This window comes from Alexandromys fortis, unplaced genomic scaffold (assembly GCF_014885135.2).
Source record: "Alexandromys fortis isolate MF-2015 unplaced genomic scaffold, M_Fortis_MF-2015_v1.1 scaffold_5, whole genome shotgun sequence".
In the NCBI taxonomy this organism is placed as follows: domain Eukaryota; kingdom Metazoa; phylum Chordata; class Mammalia; order Rodentia; family Cricetidae; genus Alexandromys; species Alexandromys fortis.
Window position 1 is genome coordinate 23058115 of NW_026067924.1, and position 23035 is coordinate 23081149.

The following is a 23035-nucleotide window of genomic DNA, read 5'->3' on the forward strand; positions in this document are numbered from 1 at the left end:
GATCTAAAATAATCAAAATATTCATATTTGTTTTGTGTTTGAAAAAGGGTCTCATATAGCCCAGGCTAGGTTTAAACTCACTATGTAGTCTAGAATAACTCTGAATTCCTGACCCTAGTGACTGTACCTGCCAAGTACTGAGACTCCAGGTATGTGCTACCACAAATAGTTTAGTCCATTATCATAGCAGGACATAATGCTGCCTACATCTTAATACACAGGAAACAGGAAGTGAACTGACAAGGTGTAGCTTGAGCATAGGAGACCTCAAAGCCTACCCTCACAGTGGCACACTTCCTCCAACTAGGCAACATCCTGCTTCAACAAGGCCACCTTCTAAATTAAAGTGCCACTCACTATGATCTTATGGGAGCCTATTACACTTCAAAATGCCACAGCTAGGGAATGAACACACGGCCTTGTTTGTATTAGGCAGGCACTCTATCCACCAAGCTACATCCCAGCCTCATAAAACATTATCTTGAGGTAAACAAGGAATATATAGGTGAAGATGCTGCCAGTTAAAAAACAAATAGGTCTAGAGACCAAGGCAGATACACATGGCAGTGCCCACAAAGAAAGGTTGTGAGAAAAATGATCAACAGGAACTCTGAGAAAAAGCAACATCTTAAGAGCAATCTGAAGAACAGGTGTTCACCTTAATTCAGAGAAAATAGACAAGAGAAGAACAGAAAGATCACTCACAGACTCTAACAGCTTCAAGGCAGTAGGTACCAAGGTTTTAGGAACAAGTAGCCCACAGAATAAGCCAGGGGAGAAGGGGGCTGGTAAGATGGCTCAGCAGGGAAAGGCATTTGCCACCAAACTGGTTGATCCAAAGTATCTTAATGACCATGGTGGAAAAGACAGAGAACAGACTCATTTGAGTTGTACTCCGACTTCCACATGGCACCATGGCATGGAAGCACCAATATATGCCCAGATGATAAATAAATAAAAATAAAACAACATTAAAGGCTTCCTGAGAGTAGAGGGAAAAACCGGAAAAGAAAGTAAGTTTGAAAGCATGGAAAAAAATAAGATCAAAGATTTGTGCCACATGGTTGTAATCTAGCACTTGGGAAATGGAGGTAGGAGGCTCAAAAGCTGAAGTATGGCTTAGATTACACAATGAGTTCAAGTCCCACCCATGATATATAAAACCTCTGCCCGACTCCATGCCTACCAAGCCACCACAAAAGAAAAGTACTGATGGTGTGTAACTATTGGGATACTAATTCAAATACACTGTAAAAACACTGAGAAAAAAATTGGTTCCTAGGAAAATGAAACCATGTTCAATAGACATGCTCAAACTCAGATACATAAACAAAAGGTTACTACCAAATTACAGGGGGTTAAGGACCAGCAAGGCTGGTCCAGCAATAATGATGAGCTGGTGATGGAGGCAAAGACCTAACAAGGGTGGTCTAGCAGGAACTGTTCAATTTGTACAACTGTGTTTCTTGTATTTTTAATTCTGAATACTATGAGCCTTTAACCTATTTTTTTTAATTTTAGAAATAGGCAAGGGGAAAAAATAAGATATTGTTTATTTCTTTAAAACACCCAATATTTTCAACATAGCTAAAAAGAGAACTTCACGAACTTGTTTGCAAACCTCTTGTTGACATCGGTTTCTTCCCTTTCATTTTTCTTGCAGATTCTTGCAAAACTGGCCTTTAATCTGAGATATACTTTCTTCTTTATCAGGTTTTCTTTTTTTAGATATTTTCTTTCAAAAGTGTGAAATCATGCTTAATACTTAAATATTTAAAGTGGGTGTGGAATATGCCTGTAATTCCAGTGTTCAGGAATGTGGAATCAAGAGCATTGAGTCAGGCCAGCCAAGCATACATAGCAAAGTCCCAAACTCTAGGCAAGCTTTATTAAAATACAAACGAAATATCACATCCCCCCTTTTGTCTAAAATAAAAAAGGCTATAAGTAATATAAGAAAACTATATACAATAAGTACAATGACTATACACAATATATACAGGCAATAAATATTATCAACAATGTCTAGTCCATTTACATTTAACAAATTCAAAGAAAATACTCCATTTTTCTTTTCAGTCTCTCCCCTGAAGAGGCAGCTTCTGCCTTGCTCCATTCTCCCCACTTCTCCCCTTCCCCACTCTGTCTCTCTGCTCTTCTCCCTTCTCCCCTTACCCCTTCCCTTCCATAACCCACTACACATCTAACCTCAAAAAAAGAAAATACTCCATATTTCTACACTATCTTGTTGAGTTCAAAGTCTTGTACCTAATTTACTTTCTATCATAACTTGCTTTCTGCATCAACAAGGAAAACTACAGCTATCTAGCCTTCAACTCCCTCAGAGACCTAAGAAAATATTAAGTAATTGAGTAAGTAGGAAGTGCAAGTGACTTCCAACAAAAAAAAAATGTGAGAAATAACAGAAACAGTTGGCTTCCTGGACAGTCACCCAAAGTTCCTCTGCAACGTTGGGGCATCTATTTTTGGCCTACAGACCTAGCATACCCCCACAGACATTTCTGTGAAGCAAGATATTCAGAAGGGCTGTCCCTCCTCATCTTGACAATGTTTGGGAGTCACTTTCGTGCCCTGCTTGAAATACTTACTTCAGACCCTAAGCACTACTGTGGTATCTTTCTAAACTGGCACCTCTTTGTCATCAGTAGTTATACAGAAAAGGCACAGGATTCTTAAAATTAGCCATGAAGCTATGTTTAATGAGCCTGGTCACACAAGCCTATGATCCTAGCTATCCAGAGGAAGGCTGGGGTAGGACAGCTTCTGGTATGTGCTAAAGGTCAGTCTGAGCAACTTAGTAAGGTTAAGACCCTGTCTGAAAATGAAAAGTAAAGCCAGGTTTAGTGGTGCAAGCCTTTAATTTCAGCACTTAAGAGCTGGAGGAGGATCAGGTGTTTAGTTATCCTCAGCTACATAACAAACTTGAAGCTACATGGACCACAAAAGGCTGTCATTCAATCAGTAGAGACGAGACTGTAGCTAATCGTGAAGGGTTTACCCAGCTCAAGGGAGGGTGACACAGAACAGCTAGTGCTGTCAGATGAGTTACCTGCTAAACCTAGTCTTAAAGGGATACCCAGGTTGCAGCCCAGCAATCCACCTGAGGTAGTCACAAAGACAGGTGAAGCCTGTGGCACCATAAGGTTGATGAGGGTAGCCAGCTGGCCCATTCCATCTCTAGGAGGGTGTTGACTGCCCTAGAGGCTGTTGGGCAAGCTATCCCATTGCAGTCCACCCAGGCATTCCCCAGGGCTCCCTCTGCAAACACAGGTACATGCTCAGATACACATGGCACTCACTGGTCTACTCAGACCCTGCATCGCTCAGCCCTACTTCAGGCCCTTTTCTCTTGTGCTTTATCCCTGCCAATGCAATGCTTAGACCTGAATTTCCAGAACAGCCTCTGTGCTGTGTCCTTACTCCTGGACTCCTGCTCAAGGTCTCAAGGTCCCCCTGGCCCCAGTTCCAGCCAGCTTGAGAATAGGGCATTGCCTTTCCACCCAGAACCCCTTCTTCAAGCAGTCTGTGGCTGCTCAGTTAAAGAGCTGGGGAACTGTTGTTTAGGACTCCAGTACACCCTTTTGGCCTGAGCTTGTCAAGGAAACCTGGGCTTGGGAGTGCAGGAAGTCTCAATAGCTGGTGGAGCCAGAAGCACTTAGCCATCTCCTTGTGGGTAAGTTGTAGGCAAACTCAAACTGACATATGTACACACCCACTACTACACTGCACCAGTGTGTACACTCCTTCTAGCCTATTCTGGCTGATTCTCACTTTCAAGTCCATGCTTCAGATGTGATGAAGCTTCAGAGTATTAAATACAGGGTCAGTTGGGTCTAACAGAAAGGCTGACCAGGTCCAAGTTTACTGTCCTAACTCTTGCAGGGAGGAGGAAGAGTCTTCAAAGCAAGGGCCATTCCTGGTCAGAAACCCAGCTCTGCTGTTGGCCACCAGTATTTCGTGTAGCTGGGAAAGGAATACTGAAGAGGAAGGACAAGAGCCATGCAGCACTCAGATGAGACTCCCCTGGAAGGGTCCTTGTTTTTACACCTGTGTAAGATGAATAAGGTGAGCTATGAAGTTTTGAACACTCTTGGACTCAGACTATAATAGCAGCCCTTTCGGCCACCACCCCTTTCCTCTCAAGGACACCACATCCAACCATCTCAATGGTTAGTTGCAGTGGCTGACAGAGCGCAGATTTGTGAGATGGCTTTCAAGGCCCTCTACAGACTCCTATGAACCTGTCTCTTCGATTTTCTTCTCTTTATATGCAACGATGAACATCTGGGAGCAAGGACTTGGGTCCTGAAGCTGCATATTAGGACCAGGTGTGGTATATATGCCTGCTATGCCAACATTTAGGAGGTAAAGGCAGATGAATTCGAGTTGAAGTTGGGCTATATCCAGAGAGAGACCCTGTCTCAAAACGGGGGTTAGATGAAATCACTGCATTAATTTTTTTCATATAATATACAATACTACCCCAGGTGAATTATGGTACCTTGGGATGGGGATTGGCACAATGACTACTTTAACAATGCCTATTGGATTCCAGTAATAGGGACAGGGGCCACTCAGAGCACAAAGGTTTCACCTAGTTAAAATACATTTTGCAGGTAGTAATTGTGAGTAAAATAAACCTTTTTTAGGAGTATGTGGAGGAACAGATCTATAATTCCAATACTTTGAGTCTTAGGCAGAACTGAGAATTTGTCAGTTTGAAACCAGCTTGGGCAATGTAGCAATTCTATTCTCAAGAAAAAGGATTTATGTTTATTGAAATAGGATATCAATTTGTAGCCCAAGATCCAACGGCCTCAGCCTCTTGAGTACTGGGATTACAAATGCGGGTCACGATGTCCTGCGGAAACATTTTTTTGCATTTATACGATTTATGTGTGTGAGTGCACACGATAACTTGCAAAGGGCAGTCTTAACTTCTGCTATATGGTTCCAGGAATTCATAAACTCATTGGTCATCAGCGCTTACCTGATGAGCACCTTGCTGGCCCCAAAATACAGTTTTAAAGTTGTGCTTATTGTTCCTTCTTTAGACATGCCCCCAAATCTAAACAAAAATATCTGTATTCAGATTCTAGCAAAATAGTATATATAGAGAGAGTAACTGCCTAAAATTATCACTCTCTCATTAGCTGTTTCCTTTTTTTGATTTAGGGTTTGGTTTGGTACAATACTGGGGACCGAAACCAAGGCCTAGCACATACTAAGCACACCTGGTACCTCCAGTCCTGTTAAGGGACTTAAGTTTTAAAGCAGAACAATAATCCCCTTTGGATATCAATGTGAGTCCTTGTGATGATGACACAGGCTGCATGTACACATTCTCAGCAGTCATCATATGCAAAGTAAACTAAAATTACTTAATCTTCTACAAACAAAATCAAGGATTCACAAACTATGGCATTTTATTTCAGAATCTTTGCTTACATTTGTACAATATATTACATAATTCATCATGTTTGCAGAACCTAATATATACTTTATAGTTTTATTCTATAAGTTTTTTCTTCAACATTTTGCTGTCAACAAATCTTTACAGTCTGTACAAATTTGAATAACTTGAAACCATTTTTCAACAAAATTAGTTACTGTAAGCACACATTACAAGACTGAAAATGCTTTTCTTAGAAAGGTTGAATGTAAAGATTAAGGATTCTGACACGTTAGCATCTACAACAAAACGCTTCAAGATTCTCACATGTATTGCCAGAAAACAAATAAAACATGCCAGCCTCATTCAAAAAAAAAGCACACGGAACCACAATTAAAACAGTAAAACAGTCTGTACAGTAAAGTACTGTGTATTAACAGTGCCAGGTTTTAAATAGCTTCAATGAACACATCCGCAATATACAAATGTCTTACAAAGGTGGGGAATTAAATACAAGTGCCAAACAGATTGGAATCATACAACATAAAGTCAATACAAGTGAAAACAACTTGGCGTTCATTTTGCAGTTTATACAAGGCATTTAACTGTATAGGCTTACTACCCAATTAGCTATTTATAATTAAAATAAGAACCATCTTTGTGAAACAGATCATATAAACAACCTTGAGCCATTCTAACAGTTTGTTCCTGAAGTCTTTTTGTTGTAAGCTCATAATAAAATAAGCAATACAAATGAATCATCTGTATTTAAGGGAAAAGAAACATTTACAAGAAAACACAAAAATATAACTGTTATAATTCATTATGAATAAATATACACTTTGAACTGGCTAAGTACAATCTTTATACATTGTTTAAGATTTAATACAGTTTATTAGCCATTTTCTTTTTTCACACAATGTATTATATCAAAATTAAAAAAAAATACTGATTTATAGAAAAATGGCAAAGTACAGTAGTCCCATTTCAATTTGAAGGGCGTGAAAAGCCACTGCAGACCTTTTAGCCTAATTCAAACCTGTAAACATGTTCAGTCATTTTTAAAGAGAATCTTTAATATTTGGTTACCAGGACTGATGTCTAATAATATCCTGTTAACTGCAGGTTTTGAATTTGTTGCATGTGCTTGACTTATACAATTAAAGTCACCCTGAGGTGACTTGCTTTAAAAAACAATTAGCTTGTACAAATGAAAATAGGTTCATATTTTTTTAATAAATGAATGGAAAAATATCAAATGTTCCAGCTTTAACAAAATACAAGGGAATAGATATACAGTTAAGTCATCTCACATGTTCTGGCCCACCCTTTCTCTGCTTACTGTGTTGTCTCTACAGGCAGTGAAGAGCCTCCTCTGCCACAGTGGAAGGCCTTCAAGTTACCAGACACGCAATTCCCAGACAAGGTGGAAACGATTATTGCTTGAGGAAAAGCAGTTCGTTGTACTTTTTCTTCATAAAAAAGTGCACTTAAGTGCCAAGTCAGCTTGTCAAGAAACAATTTTTAAATATAAAATAGTGCTTGTCTGATTTTGTGTGTGTGTGTGCCACTGTGCAGTATAAAAAAAGATGTGGCCCTCAACAGCCATTAAGTGCAAAGTGCTCTAGCAAGTCCTGCTGTCACCTGCACTCAACTGACATTCCATTCTGTGATGCGCTGGACATTGACGGTTCAGCTAGCGTCAACATAACAGCAGCTGTTATGGAGCTGGACGAGGGAGAAGAGGAGGAGGAAGACGTGGCAGCACCTGAGGAAAAGGAAGCGCACATGTGAGGCTACAAGGAAACCACAGTGGGAAGAAGCAAATGCTCATCTTAGCCTAGATTTCTGCTATACTCTCCAAATTCCCCTCAGAGGAGCCATTCAGGCTCAGCACCACAGTATAAAGAAAGGGATCACCAGCACATTTAAGTAGCTAGCCAGTGCTCAACAGAGACATCCTGCACAAAGCACAGGGTGCAGTGGTGCAGCTCAGTGACAAAGCATTTGCCTGGATTACAAGCCCACTGGTTCTTTCCTCGGCCCTGTCAAAGGAAAAAGAAGCAAGGAGAGAGGGAAGAAATGAGCTGTGTACCCACATTACAGAATATACAAGAATAATTGTTCATCAAATACCCTAACAGTTTTAAATGAAACAGGAAAAGTCTGAAAAAAAATTCATCCATTGAAATGGTTCCATGGATGAAGGCACCTGCCACCAAGTCTGGGCCAATATTAATTTGATCGCTGGGATCCATACGATGGGAAGGAAAGAATGGACTTCCAAAAGTTGATCTCTGGCCTCTAGGTGTACATTATGACACACCTGCACACATGTATGTGTGTACACACACACATAAAATGTAAAAACAAATTTTTGTTCCATACATGGGCCTAAGTTGGAGAAGCAAATCTTACAACTAGAGCTCTATCATTTGCCCAAGTGCTCCCTCTATTGTCCATATTCTCCAGATGGAAAATGACTGCCATAGGTCTAATCTTTTATATAGAGAATTGCAATGGAACATACATAACCATACACATTTACTTCTGCATTCTAGAGCCTCTGGAAGATTCCCAACCTGAACCACCAGAGATGAAGAGTTTCTAATGTGATCCTCAAACAGCCACCATCTCTGCAGAGACAAACATCTGCAACCCATGTTCTAAAGAAATTTCCTGTCTAGAATCTTAAACTGGGAATGCAACCTTCCTAGATTTAATAGCACTTATTAAAATACAAGTAGGAGCTGGGGAGGTAGCTCAGTCACTGAAGTGGTTATAAGGATGTCAGGCCCATCTCTAGAACCTATGCAAAGAGCAGAGTTTGATGGCCAACCTATGAAGAAGGCATAGGCCAATGAGAGACATTGTCTTAAAAATAAGGTAGCTAGAGCCCGGTGGCGGTGGTGGTGCACGCCTTTAATCCCAGCACTCCGGAGGCAGAGGCAGGCGGATCTCTGGGAGTTCAAGGCCAGCCTGGTCTACAAGAGCTAGTTCCAGGACAGGAACCAAAAGCTACGGAGAAACCCTGTCTCGAAAAGTCAAAAAAAAATAAAATAAAATAAAAATAAGGTATCTGAAGTCTACACACACAAACACACACAAGTGGAAGTAAAGTGCAAAATAGTGCAGTATCATATAATATCCTATCTCTTGCCTTTGCTTTGGTTTAGATTAGGAGACAGGGTCTCCTCCCTACATAGTCCTGGCTAACCTGAACTTCAAGATGTACAGCAATCTGATCTTGAATTTGCAAATGCTGTCTTCTCACGTGCAATATGTACCAACATAGTGTAAAGCCATGTTCCATCCATATCAGCATATACGACTCTATTTCTTTTTCTTTTCAAATAGTGTTACACTCTATTTACGAGCAATAACTTCTTTCATTTCCAAGCTTTTATTGTTACTAACAATGTACTATTTTATTTAACAAATACACCTTCATTTTAACAATTTCCATCAGCAACATTGCTGATTCAACATTAACTGCTTTATATCTTGATTGCATCCAGATTCAAGTCACTCTAAGCTAACTATCTCAACTAGCGGGACAGGCTTCCCTTACCTCCTGCTTCCACTGCTGCTCCTAGAGTCTACTTTCCACCAAGCATGCCATTTCCCTGTTTAACATTTCAAATAGCTCTCTATTCTGCTCAGAATAAAACTGCAACCCCATCACTCTAGCTTTCTCAGCCCCACATGACTTGCTCTGTGTTTATATGACTAGAATTTCTATTTCTTTCACACCACAATGGTTTTCATTCAGAGATGGAAAGGAACCAAGTACACTCTTGCCTCAGAGCTATTCTACCACTCCATCCTGTGGGTATCTGGCAGTGTCTAGAAGCATTAACTGTGCTGTACCGCTGGCATGTGGGATAGTGGCTAGACATGCTGCTATGACGTAGAGGACAGCTATCTACAGGAAAAACGATCGGGCTCAAAATGTCAACAGTGTCACATTTAAGCAATCCTGTTCTATTTCAGGGATATTTGCCAACCATTTCTGGTATAACTAAATCATGTGCCACCCAAACTCCACGGTGTAGCCAAAACTGCCAATAGAAAATAATTAAAGGTCATAACTTTAAGTCACTAATATAATCCAATGGATAGCCTTATAAAAAAGAAGACTCAGAGACAGCTCTACATCCACCAAAGACATTTACACAGGAAAGAAAGTGGCAAAGACAATCTACACACAAACATGGCAGGCCTCGAGAGAAAAAACAAGGTGCTAACTTTTTAAACTTCCAGTACTGTGGGAAAATCTGTCATGGTATTTTGTTATGGCAACAAGAATGAGTCTGATATCTCACAACATTTCTTGTCATATAGGTCTCAATAGAAACGTCCTGACTATTTGTATTCTAAAGTACCCAAACAGTAAGAGGGGGGAGAAGTTGTTATACTGTTGGGAGGGAATGTCAAGTCAACTACTGCCACTGTAGAAAACAACATTGAGGCCCCTCAAAAGTTATCAGCAAGCCAGGCGGTGGTGGCGCACGTCTTTAATCCCAGCACTCGGGAGGCAGAGGCAGGCGGATCTCTGTGAGTTCGAGACCAGCCTGGTCTACAAGAGCTAGTTCCAGGACAGGCTCCAAAACCATAGAGAAACCCTGTCTCGAAAACCAAAAAAAAAAAAAAAAACATATCAGCAAATCTACCACATTATGTAGAAAGCAGGACAGTGTTTACAATGGCTAGGAAAGTAGAGGAGAGAAGCATGGAGATTAGTTTAGTTCATAACATAACATCAAGACCAGATGGGAGCAGTACATTCTAGTGTACTCACGCAGAAAAGTGGTGACAGTCAACAATACTGTACCATATATTCAGAATACCTACAGGATAAACTTCAATACTGTACCATATATTCAGATACCTACAAGATAAACTTCAAATGTCTTTATAACAAAGTAAAGACAGACAACCTAAATATCCTGAAGTAAACACTCCACGAGTATGACGAATGTACTGAAACACCATACTAGGCCAGCAAGATGTATGAATATCAAAGTATTCTTTAAAAAGTTTACTACAATAATACCTGGCACAAATGAAATGTACAACATGGGCTCTGGTGAAGGAACATGTACGAATCAAAAGGTCTTATACCTATGCGTTACACTATACTTCTTTTTGGGAAGAGTCTAGCTATGTAGCCCAAGCTGACCTGGCCTCCCACTCTTACTGTTAAGACACTAGTTAGCCATTTGCCATTCAGTGACGGTCCAATAGCCCTCTTCCTTCAGACTGAGGGTGTACTGTAAGCGCCATGCACGTGGGCACTCTATGTTGTATCAGATGAGGCTGACAGAGTGAAGAATTTTTCTAAAGAAATACATAGTCCTTCCACAACAGCAGTATAATAAACTGACTTATATTTAAGGAAAAAGTACTTACTTTCTCTCTCTTTCTTCTTTAAACGTTTTCTCCTCCTATCAATGGAAGCTACTTCGGATTTTAATGACAGATAATGCTTTCTGATTTCTTGCAATTTTTCTTGAAGAATTGAGATACGTTCAGCACTTGTCATATTTTCTAGATCCGCTGTCAATTAAAAGTATTCGTTAATATGTACTTTGGAAGTAAAGGTTAATAAAAAAAACAATATGGTTATAGAATAAGGTCAAAGACAGAAACTACAAGAAAATAGTTTTCTGGTGTGATGGTACATACCTGTGATACCAAATAAACCACAAAAAATAAAAACCTCAAAATATCTGATTCCTAAATTACTCTACTTTCTGCCTTCTGACTACAATAGCCTGGCACAAATGAAATGCACAACACAGGACCTGTTGAACAAGCATGTACAAACCAAAAGACCTGATGATCTACGCATTATGTTAAAATTCTTCTTTGGGGCAGACAGGGTCTTGCTATGTAGCCCAAGCTGACCTCTACTTCCACTCTTGCTGTCTCTGCCTCCTAAATACTAGAACTATACATTTGCCACTGTACCCTCTACTATTTGCTGTGCTAAGTTTTCTAGTCATATACCATAACACCATAGTATATCAGTTAAAAATTGGCCATTGTAGGCTTACTATATCTGGTATGGTAAAACACACCTTTAATCCCAACACTTGGGAGTCAGAGGCAGGAGGATCTCTATAAATTCAGCCTGGTCTACAAAACCAGTTACAGACCACTCAAGGCTACATAATCAGACTATCTCAAACAACAGCAACAAAATCCCCAGTATAGTGGCACCTCCTTGACACTAGACTTCAGGTGACTAAGGCAAGGAGACTGCATAAGTCTGAAAGCAATCTGATCTATACTCTAGTGCCAGGCTAGACAGGCTATATAGCAAGATCTTGTCTCAAAAGCAAATTCATAAATATAGATATTATACAAAGACATAAAAAGGTTAAAATTGAATTTTGGAGGGAAGGAGACAGGGTCTCAATTTTGTAATCCAAGGTGTTCTCAAACTCTCTTAATCCTCCAGTCTCAGGCTTCTGTGCTCTGGGATAGCAGTATATGTCCCTATGCCAAGCTCCTATACTATTTCTTTCTTTAAAAAATAAAATAAGAAAAATATTTTTATTATTTCTAACCATTATTTTAATTGTGTATGTGTGTGGTCTATGTATGCAGGTGCCCAAAGGGTCCAAAGGTGTCAGAAGCCGTGCTCTACCCCAAGTTACAGGCAGTTGTGAGCCACCTGGTGTGGGTAATGTCCCCTGGAAAAACAGTACAAACTCTTCACCAGGAAAGCTTCTCCAGCACCCCCACACTGTTTCCAAGCAGATTCTCAACCTCATATGCACTAAGTGCTGGTCAGAGTCTTAATATTTTCTTTTAGCTTTTAGTAAGGTCTATACTATGCCACTGTCAGGTCTCTCAGGCTCAGTGTATCTTCTTTTTTTTTTTTTTTTTTTTTTTTAGCACTGGCATCAGGAGGAACTAAGACAAAATACCTGCAGCCTAGACCATATATGTCACTTACACATCTGAAAACTCCACTTGTACACCTTGGGAAGCCGGTTACTAGGCTCCTTGAGATCAGGGTCTTTATCTCCATTCTTGCCACATTTTCCTGGAGACTGTATTCTTGCAGGAGATTTGCTAGTGTGGGACTTCATTCCAGTGGGGACTGACTTGACTGCCTGAGTCTTAGTCACACTTTCACCAGCTGAAAGGTCTTCACTGTCACTGCTGTTTGCTGAAAGAGAAAGAAACAATCAATAAACAAAAGTTGGTCAATCTATCATCCACTCAAGAGGATAACTCTAAAATTACCACTTGAATTTTCTACTATAGTAAACAATCTACCTAGAAAACCTAGAAAATCAGTGTGGAAGATTTAGCTCAGTTGTACAATGCTTGACTAGCAAAGCGCAAGTCCCCTGCATTCAGCCCCCAGCACTGGAAAATTAAAACCTAGAAAAATCACATGCAATTTATCTCAGCCAAAGGAAACAAAGGCCAATAGGTACGAACTCATTACACTCATCTTCCATTCTGCTTGTTTCACTAGGAAATACAGTAAGCGAGCGTCTAGATGCTCACATATCCATACCACAGATGCTTCACTCGGTCATAGTCTCTTCCCTAGCTAAGGAGCTTTTTTCTCTGTTGGAATATGGCATCTCTTGCAGGAACGTCTTCACTTTAGGACTTTTATTTGTGCACAACAAATGTACCAATGCTGCTGCCACAGTAGTGCATAATCCCCGATATCACTGAAGATTCCTTGGGAAACTATACTGACACAGGTCACAAATTCCTTCATCTCCTCCCTCACACATAACAGTTTGTTGCCTAACATTCACCACAACTCTCTCTGTGGTCCAAATATTCTGAAGTTCATCAAGAACTTGCTAATTAAGCTTCAGTCCTAGAATGGATGAACTTCTCCCTGACCACTTGTTATATGACAGGAAAATGGTTTAGCTGTGCATGTCATCTATCTAGACACCTCGTTAGATTTCTGTTACAATGATTGCACTAAAACAAGCTCAGAGAATGGTTAATGGTAATTCACTAGGACTGAAGTCAGAAGATCAAAGTTACCATCAACTGCTCTAAATGAATTAATTTACTGACTCTTAGAAGATGGGCCCTTCTGGAAATATTAAAATGGTAACATCTTGAAAACAAATGCATTACAGTGTAAGAAAAACATATTTTAGCTATTCTAAAACCAATTTAACAAACATTGACGGATTCTTTAGCAGCTCAAGTGGGGGCTCTAAAGGTGTCAAGAGTATTCCCTGAGAGTAAACAACCCCTGCCACTCCTATACACACATCTTAACAGATCTTTCCCCAGTCCCCACTGCCGCTCTGGAACTATAGCAACTCCTAGCTAAGCCACCCAAGGCTTGGCCCTTTGTGTGCTGTGGCCTGTCTCAGCCTGCCTGACACGGCCTTGCTGAGCACAGCCACCCGGGGCCCCAAAGGATGCCATATTCACCGCCTGGAAGTCATATGGGCTCAGCAGAAGCTCGGGGAGCTGACCGCGTAACCCTTTTCTGCACTGCAGTGCAGCCAAGGCCGCTGCTAGCAAAGGTCAGGCAGTGGAGGTGGCAGGAGTCTCAGAAGAGCAGCAGGGGTCAGTGTGGGGCACCTGAAAAAAAATTCTTTACATATTTTCCACTTCTTATTTTGTCTACAAAAATAATAATAAATAAAGATCAAATGCACAGCCTTCGGAAGAAGCAAAGCATTATATTCTCTGCAGACCAATGAACAGTCCCTGCTAGTCTTAGACAGAGCACTCATAGCAAAAGGATTGCTTGGATTGCTTTCAAGTAGTATAGTTCGGGGACCGTTGTGTAATTTCATAGACTGAAATTGTGCCTATGACACTTATCTTTGCCTGCTGTTCTGAAGAATTAAAAACAATCCACTTCCTTGTAGCAAAAGTACACAGAGTACATGTAGACACTAATCATGAAGGTAACTGAGCCATGATGTCTACATGATCACTCACCAGCATCCAACACCATTAACAGCAATTTGCTCAATCCTAGACTTTACCCACGATCAGAAAACTTCTGTGAAACTTTGGTTGTTTGAGGTAGGGTCACATGTAGTCCAGAGTTTGAACTGGCTATGTAGCACAGAATGACCTTGAACTCCTGATTCCTCTGCCTTTACCTCCCAAACACTGGCAATATAGATGCATACCACCTGTTCAGCCTTTGTGACTTAATTTTTTAAGATTATGAGAAAAAAAATCAAAATGTAGAATTATCCCATAACCAAATAACCTTTTAACCAGGGGAAGGTCAACTATTATTTTTGTATCTTGAAGCTTCAAAGCAAATTACTTACTGCCTTTCCCCTTCTTTTTGTTGTTCACCACGGTAGCTTTATGGCTTCTCTTCTGCTTTTTTGATGAACTTCCCCCTCTCTGAGCATCTTTCACTCTTTTCTGACCTGTACAGGCTGGGATGAGAAATAAATTAAGTAATACAAAATAGAATCTCACTTTTATTTTGGTAGGAGTGGGTCTGAACCTAGGGCTTCAGATGCTAGGCCACTGCGCTACACCTGACCTGCACCCCCAAGTCCACTAACACAGAGCAGAATCAGACATTCCATAGCAGACTACTTAAATATTTTAGAAAGCAACCTCCAAACTATAAATTTTTATAAGATTTATATAAATTATCATAAGAAATATTTCCAAATTTTAATTAACTGTCATCCTTCAAAATGAAGGGCTTCTTTCAGAAAGGCAAGGTACATTCTTAGGAAAACCAAGATTAAAAATGCTGTCAGCACAGAATTGCAGTTTATGGGTCTAGTAACTCAAACATAAGAGTATGCGAAATTCGTTAAGATTCAGTAAAACTAAAGTAGTAAGGTTCTGTTACAAGTGGAAATGCTAACGAAGTAATGTAATTTTGAGTGATGTGACAGGAAAGTCACATAGCCTAGACTGGTCTCCAACTTCCTGTATCACTGAAAATTACTTTGAACTCCTGGTTTCTGCTTCCACCTCCCCAGTGCTATAATCACAGACCTGAAACATGGTGCTTTGTAATACATTAGCTGGACATATTTTGGCAGTTCATGTTTGTTTTATGTGAATTTACTTCTAGGGCATTGGCGAGCTAATATGCATAAAACTTGTAAATTCAGCAATATGGTCTTTATGAAACACCTCATGTTTTTGGTGTGAAACGCCCTGTCAAATATTATAAACCCAAATAATCCTTTCTTGAACTTGCTCAAGTGCTTTATCTTCAACAAGAACTTCCCTAATGCTGCAGGTTCGCAGAGTCATCACTATTCCAAACTGCACAATTTCAGTACACTACTTGTGAGGTCTTCGGCCCTTGTTATGCTTCTGTGTCTTTTGAATTATACACAATTTCTTAAATTCAAGTTTTTGTTTTAAAACCCAGAGACTAAAGAGGTATATCCATTTGCTTCCAATTTCTAGCACTATAATACATCATATAAATTGTTCTTATAATAAAACTATGCCAGGCAAAAGTGCTTCTTGCTGTTTCTAAAATTAATCTACAGTTTACAAAATATGGTTTACTTCTGTAAATAGGCTATTCACTGAATGAAATTTCACACATGCTACTAAATATATTAATTAAAATGAGGTTTTGATAGATGTCTAAGAGTTTGAGATATAAATTCCAAAAAAAAAAGACTGAATAGTGCTTTGATTGATAAAGCAGATGTCCTTGACTTTCATACTTTTTTAAAATAAAATGTTATTTTATTTTTAGTTCTATGTGTGGGTTTTAAGTTTGTGAGTGTAGGTGCCCAGGAAAGCCAAAAGATGGGAGTCAAGTTCACTGGAACTGGAGTTACAGGAGGTTGCAAACAACCTGATGTGGGTGCTGGAAACTGAACTCTGGTCCTCTATAAAAGCAGTATGCACTCTGAACTACTAAGCTATCTCTCCGGCCACAGCACTTTAAAAAGAAAAGTGGGGATGGGGGTGGGGAGCACCTTTGTGAGTTGATTCCCTCTTTCAACATAGTGGTTCTAGGGATCAACCCAAATCATCATCAGGCTTGGTGACAAATGCCTTTACCCATGGAACCTTCTTGCCAGTCCAAATTCCTTTTTTTTTTTCTTTTTCTTTTTTTTGGCAGGGGAGGAGGAGGGTTCAAGATAGGGTTTCTCCGTGTAGCACCAGTAGTCCTGGAAGTTGTTCTATAGACCATCCTGACCTCAAATTCTGAGATCCACATGCCTCTGCCTCGAGTGCTGAAATTAAAGGTGTGTGCCACCACTGCCTGGCTCCTAGTTCCATACTTCCAATCTAATCAAGTATAATATTCAAAAGAGCAGCACTGACTGAGTCTCAGTAGAGAAGATATCAAACTCTTTCTGGTTGGCTTTTATTTTTCTTAAGAAAGAAAGACCACAAAGAGGAAATCTCTCAAGAGCTGTTGAAGGCCTAACTGACATTCTTTCCCTTTGAAGAAGTCTTTCTTCATAAATAGGTAATGTAACTTAATGACATAACATAGATGTAATCCTAGTAGCAGCTATACCCGTAAATCCAATAACTACAACTTCTATTTTTTACTAATGATTTACTGAATATCTTTCATTTAGTTGAGAAAGGTTCTCCCTCAGCAGCACCCCGGCCAGGAACTCACTCTGTAGCCCAGGCTTGTCTTGAACATTAGAGTCTCCTTCCTCAGTCTCCCAAGTGCTGGGATTACAGCATGCACAGGATACTATATCTCTTTACGGTCAATTAAGACCCTTGAACTATTGCACTATCCTCGGATACTGCAAACACACCCTCCAGTGCTCTATCTTTACACTTGGGTATGTGCATTTCAAAACAAAGTGTTGGTTTTGAGTGTACTGATTTAAGGCACCTGATCAAAGCAGTTTATGAGAAAAATGATGGCAGAGTACAAGTATAGTACCATTAGGAGGCACTAATACTTTAGTACTAATTTGACTTTTCCACTTTGAACAATTTGCGGAATATCAAGAGAATTACTGTAGAATATTATTAACATATAAACTGGCCCTTCAATTTGGAAGCTATACACCTAATAAAGCATCAAATTCCTTTACAAACTCACACAAGTAAGTCAGGCTTGCAAATCAGTTTGACACGGTTGTCTGAGGGAAGCAGTGCCTGGACAGTTGGTTGCTCCAAACCCCTATTTACAGTATTTAAGGGTGGAGGGGTCTGTCAACAAATTAAAATGTTTGTGAGAGATGGCACGTTATAACTGCAAACACAGTGTTACAGTTTATACAGTTAAGTGACTCATCAACCAACATACAGAATGAATTTCATTAACTTTAGCTCTGGGCCTACATGCAAGTTGTAGCATGTGGTTTAAAATCCACTTGAAAAGTCATGAACGGTTCAGGAAAAGGATACTAAAGGCTCTCAAATGCATCCCATTATCAGTATTTAAATTTACCTTCCTACTGAGTATTTCACTGTAGTCACACAAGCACACCAGTTAACTACCTCACATTAAAGGCACAGAGCAACTGCCAAGGCATTAAGGGGAAAACCCTCCAAGTGGTCAGCAAGTCCTTTTTGGCCTCACCTTTTTCTGGGTGTTCTGGTTCTGGCTGATTGCTACTGCTGGAGCTCACGCTCGCATCGAAGCCTGCTGGTGAGCTATTTCCCTCCGACTGGAGGTCTTGGAGCTCCCCCACAACACTGTCCACTTCAATTGTGCTGTCCGTTTCACTCTTAATGCTTCGAACCTCCTCCTGGTGTGGAGCCAGGGGCTCTGACACTGTGACACAAGACTGCTGCTGACTAGCTTCTGTCACAGTGACCGATGAAGGCGACTCCGGTGTGGTAGGTGGGGTATTAAGCACTGAATTACTGCCACTGCTCGGAAATTCTGTTTTTCTGTCACTAACCTCTAGGGGTTTTTCTTCAACTGACTTATTGTCAACGCTGGCTGGGAGTGGCTTCTCTAGCTCTATAATGGGTGAACAACTCTCCTCCTCCGCCACAGTCTGCAGTGACTCCTCTACTGTCCCCTCATCTGGGGCAGGATGGGGAGGAGAAGCTGCAGCCTCAGTGTCAGAATCAGAAAAAAGCTCCTTTAATGTTTTCTTGGGCCACTGCCCCTGAATACTTGACCAGACGTCTTTTCTATCTTTAGCCCTGCTGTTCTGAAGTCTCTCATCAGAGTTATTTAGAAGTTTTATCCTTTTTTCTGCTACTTCTGAAAATCCTGAATAGAAACTAGTTGTCCGTAGAGACTTTCTCTTTTCCTCCAAGCCATTATATTTCTTGGTTGGTGTCATCTTTGCTTTGGACTTTTCCTCTTCATCTTCATCTGAGGAGCTGTTACTACTATTTTCTGTACAAAGGGGCTCTTTGCTCTTGCTTCTGTCTTCCTTCTTACCAGGGGATCCAGTTTGCAAACATTCTTCTGTATTGCAATACCGTCTTTTTCCTCGTTTTATTTGTGGCTTTAAAGATTTATCTGTTGTGTCTTTCTTAACATCCTTTCTCTTTTTTGTGATTTCATCTTCTTCTTCAAAATCAGTATCTTCTGATATTCCTTCCACATCTTTTCTTAATCTTTCTGGAGATTTTGTTTTGGCTATTGCCAAATCTGTATGGACTTTGTTTTCTTCTAGCAAAGATGGACTACTCTGTTCCTCTTTTGAAATCAGCTCATTTCTGGTGTGGGTCAAATGGTCCATCTTTGATTCATCTTTGCCACTGCTGTCTACGTCTTGAGCACCTCTCTCATCCTCCTGCTCACTTTCTTCAGCAGAACTTTCAGAAGCTAAAAAATAAGAGAGGTGAGGGGTAATAAGCCTAGTAAGACTATTGTTTATGTCTGCCTCAAACAAACAAAAATGGAAAGAAAAACGTCTGTCCTAGGTGCTGTGATTTAAATGTCTTCTTCAAAACTAAAGCTGCAATTAGACACTATGGCAGTACTGGCAAGTACAAACTTTAAGAAGTGACTAAATCATAAATAGACAGATGTCCTTTTCACAGGCGTGGATTAACTACTGCATGAGCTACCACTGCTGTGATGCCTTCACCACAGAGAGCTGCTCCATGCCCTCAATGGAAAGAAATAAAAGTTCTTGTCTTTTCTTTTTGAGTTATTCAGGCTGTAGCACTGTTAAACTGGTGGAAAATAGACTAAAACACACAATTGTAACAAGAATAAAAACTTTTCCAAGTGAATAAATCTACAGAAAATTTTAGAGAAATATGCCCCTTTCCTGTACTTGTTCTTAAAGTACTAGAAAACACTGTTATCAAAATGAGAATATGGAGGACTACAGAGACAGCTCAGCAACTGAGATTGTTTGCTGCTTTTGCAAAGAACTTAAGTCCCCAGCATCCACATGGTGGCTTATACCCATCTATAACTCCAAGTCCAAGAAATCTAACCCATGTTCTGACCTCTGTAGTGGGCACCAAGCACTTGGTATACATACATGCAGGCAAAACAAACATACACATAAAATAAATCTTTAAAAAAAATATATTTTAATGAGAATTCAGGACAAGGGCAGCCTCATTTTAAAAGAAAAAACCCAAAACCTATACTAGAGAAGAGTTCTTGAATCTTTCTACCCAGTCATACAGCCAGGCAATCATTCTAGAATGACCTACCTCTCCAAAGAACGTATTATTATCATGAATCTTCCTCTCCGTAAAGCAGGGTCTGAAATCAGAATATGACCTAGAAAGCATGCTCAGAGTCTTTCTATGTAGCACTGGCTAGTCAGGAACTCACTATGTAGACCAGGCTGGCTTTGAACTCAAGAGATCTGCCTCCTGAGTACTGGGATTAAAGGTATACACCACACTTGGCCCAAACAGCATTAAAGACAGCCTCAATCTAAGTTTTCTCACAAACCGAGGCCTACATTAAATGTTCAGTATTATTTTTTAAAGTAAACAATATCTTCTTTAACATTATATCCATAAATAATTATGACTCCTGAGGAGGCACACCTAATTAACTGCTACCTGCTCATGACTGAAGTGTCCAATTCTTGTTCTTTAAGCTACATAATTTTTTCATATAGTAGTCTACATGTCAGACACATTAGAAAACTTTTAAAACAAACTTTAGAATATTATATAGCAGCATATTTATATAATGAATCCATATATAGTCTTCTGAATAAGGGAGAAAAATCTAATTTCTAATATAGTCAAAATAAATAAAACCAAAACTCTCAAGTTATGAGCAGTTTAAAATTTTAGGGAAAGGAATTAATTTATTTTGTAGATCAGATTCCTGCTCCAATCCATTTTCATTCCAGATTTAGTAATCTCCAATTCTTCAATGCTTTTTAAATATAATTTATTTATTTTTATTTTGTGTAGATAAATATTTAGCCTGCATGTATGTGTGTATACCAAATGTATGCCTGATGCCCATGGAGTTTAAGAGGGTGTCAGGTACCCTTCATTCTGGAGTTAGATGGTTATAAGGCACCATGTGGGTGCTGGAAATTAAACTGAGGTCCTATGCAAGGGCAACACATGCTCTTAACTAGAGTCAACTCTCCAGCCCAGTTCTCTGCTTATTACTTACTTCATATTACCAGGTGTACTAACCATAACGGCATCATAGAAAGATCAAACAAATATGCAAATGAGCTCTTCACAAATAACTTTCAGAATTGCTTTATCATTTTAATAGACAGCAACACAAAGGATAGTGTTTGACAAGAACTAGAGAAACCTACACTGAAGGTGCTCAACTAACACACACAACAAATTCTGGTTTCAAAAAAAAAAAAAAAACTAACCTAAAGCCAGAGAGCTACTTCTATAGAATTTAACTTTTGGAAATTTTTTGGAGGTGGTGGGAGAGGGGATAGGTGGATTTTTTTTGAGACAGACTCTTGATATATTGCTCAGGTTAGCCTCAACACTCAATCCTCCTGTCTCAGCTTTTAGAGTACCGGAATTATAGTAATGTACCACTATACTCAGAAAAATTTAAACATTTATAGAAATTAAAATCAAATACTTGCATGCAACAGTTATGTTTACCTTGCAGTCCATTAAGAATGGAAGTAATTTCTATAGATTTAATATGAGCTGTATCAGAGTTTTTGGCATCAGCAAGATCTAGTTTTGAAACCATCTCAGGAGATGGGTTTGACGGGAACGGCGGTTTTGACAAGCGTCGAAGTTTACAATTCTTAGGAGAGTATTTTTCATCTTTGTCTTTTTCTTTGTCTAGTTTATTCTAGTTAAGAAATAAAGCATTAGATGTTAGCTATAATTTATTATGAACAACTTACTAACAAGAATATTAATCATATTTTAAAGAAACATCAAAGAATGTTATTAAATATTTAAGCAACAAAGAATACCAGAAAAAAATACTTTAAATACCAAGTTTGATTCTTTTTTAGGCTGCTCATGGAAACACTGAGATGAAAAAATTGTTCTGTATTTACAACTTAAGTAGGGATCAAACCGGACAGATGATTAAGACTAGCAAGTAAGTATTGCTAATAACTGCTGCTATAAATTCTTAAAAATTAAATCAGATTCAAATCACAATTTCAACAGTCTTATATTAAATTGAACATTCTCACTGTAAAGTACAGATTGGGAAGGGTCATGTTCTGTACTCTGAAATGTACAGGAGGAATCACACACACTGACTTGCTGTGAAGTGAGAGCAGAGACAGCCTTCCTACCTTACTCAAAGGCTGATACTTTCTCACACTCCTAACAAACAGATGAGTCAAGAATAAGGTATTTCCTATAAGTGATGTTTTCTGTTTGTTTGCAATTTAGGCTCTCCAAAGTGTGACTTTGCAACAACAATTCTTAAGTCCTATTACAAAGACAGACTATAAATGTGAGTGATTATTTCACAAGTCTCCAAAGGACAGTGCATGGGAGAAATACTCCCTTAATGTAACAGTTAATTTCAGATAGCAGCTGTTCTCCAAGTGAGGTCCTTGGCCAGCTATTTCTGAGAATTTGCTAGGAAAGCAGACCCCTAGAAACAAGATGAATCAAAATGGTAAGGGTGAAACCAGACTGCCTGTTTCAATGGGTTCTCAGGGTGACTCTGGTACATGCTTCAGTAGTGAGGGTCCAGTGAGGGTCTAACTTTCAAAACATCCTAAGAAGGGCAGATGGACTACCACAGTCTGTAATGTTACTCCCATCTTTTCAGCACTTCATGACTTGATCTCAGAAACTACAATCTACCTTGCACGCTGAAACAATTTATTTCAGTCCAAGTTCAAATATATTTTTAAGTGGCGGTCAAAAGTCGCTGCAGCAATGGCCCTCACAGAAAACCTGGGAGAGGGAGGTGGTATGTGCAATACCGAAGAGTAATTCATAATAAACCTTTTAAACTCTGTAAACTTAACAGTTCACAAGCCTCTTTCATTTTGACCAAGAATTTTAACATTCTTAGGTCAGTACAAGAAGTGAAAAGAGACACACACTGAGAGAACATTTCATGTGTATGACCAAACACTGCAACTCCCACTCATCTACATAGCAATGCTATTCCAAAGCTTGTGTTGTACAAAGATACTAGGTTTTTAACAAACATTTTGACAAATGTTCTTCAAATTACTAAAAACAATGTTAAATATAGCAGGGTGTACATAATGTCCAATTAAGGACAAACAAAGAGGGTGTAAAAAGTTTTGAGAA

At 39.4% G+C, this 23035-nt stretch overlaps 1 protein-coding gene across 5 annotated transcripts in view; it reads right to left on the reverse strand.

The window, feature by feature from the left end:
• Window positions 1-5424: 5424 nt before the first annotated feature.
• Arid4b (AT-rich interaction domain 4B) overlaps window positions 5425-23035 on the reverse strand; it is a 119575-nt gene continuing 101964 nt past the window's right edge. For 4 of the 5 annotated variants that reach the window (XM_050142235.1, XM_050142234.1, XM_050142232.1 and 1 more), the window contains 6 exons: window positions 21395-21593; window positions 17940-19148; window positions 14713-14826; window positions 12381-12596; window positions 10826-10972; window positions 5425-7181 (listed from right to left, as the gene is read on the reverse strand). In XM_050142235.1, the coding sequence (XP_049998192.1) occupies window positions 7054-7181; window positions 10826-10972; window positions 12381-12596; window positions 14713-14826; window positions 17940-19148; window positions 21395-21593 (2013 nt within the window). In that variant the 3' untranslated portion in view covers window positions 5425-7053. Of the gene's footprint in view, window positions 7182-10825; window positions 10973-12380; window positions 12597-13849; window positions 14003-14712; window positions 14827-17939; window positions 19149-21394; window positions 21594-23035 lie in introns of those variants that run through there. The other variant, XR_007591707.1, reaches the window with a different exon arrangement.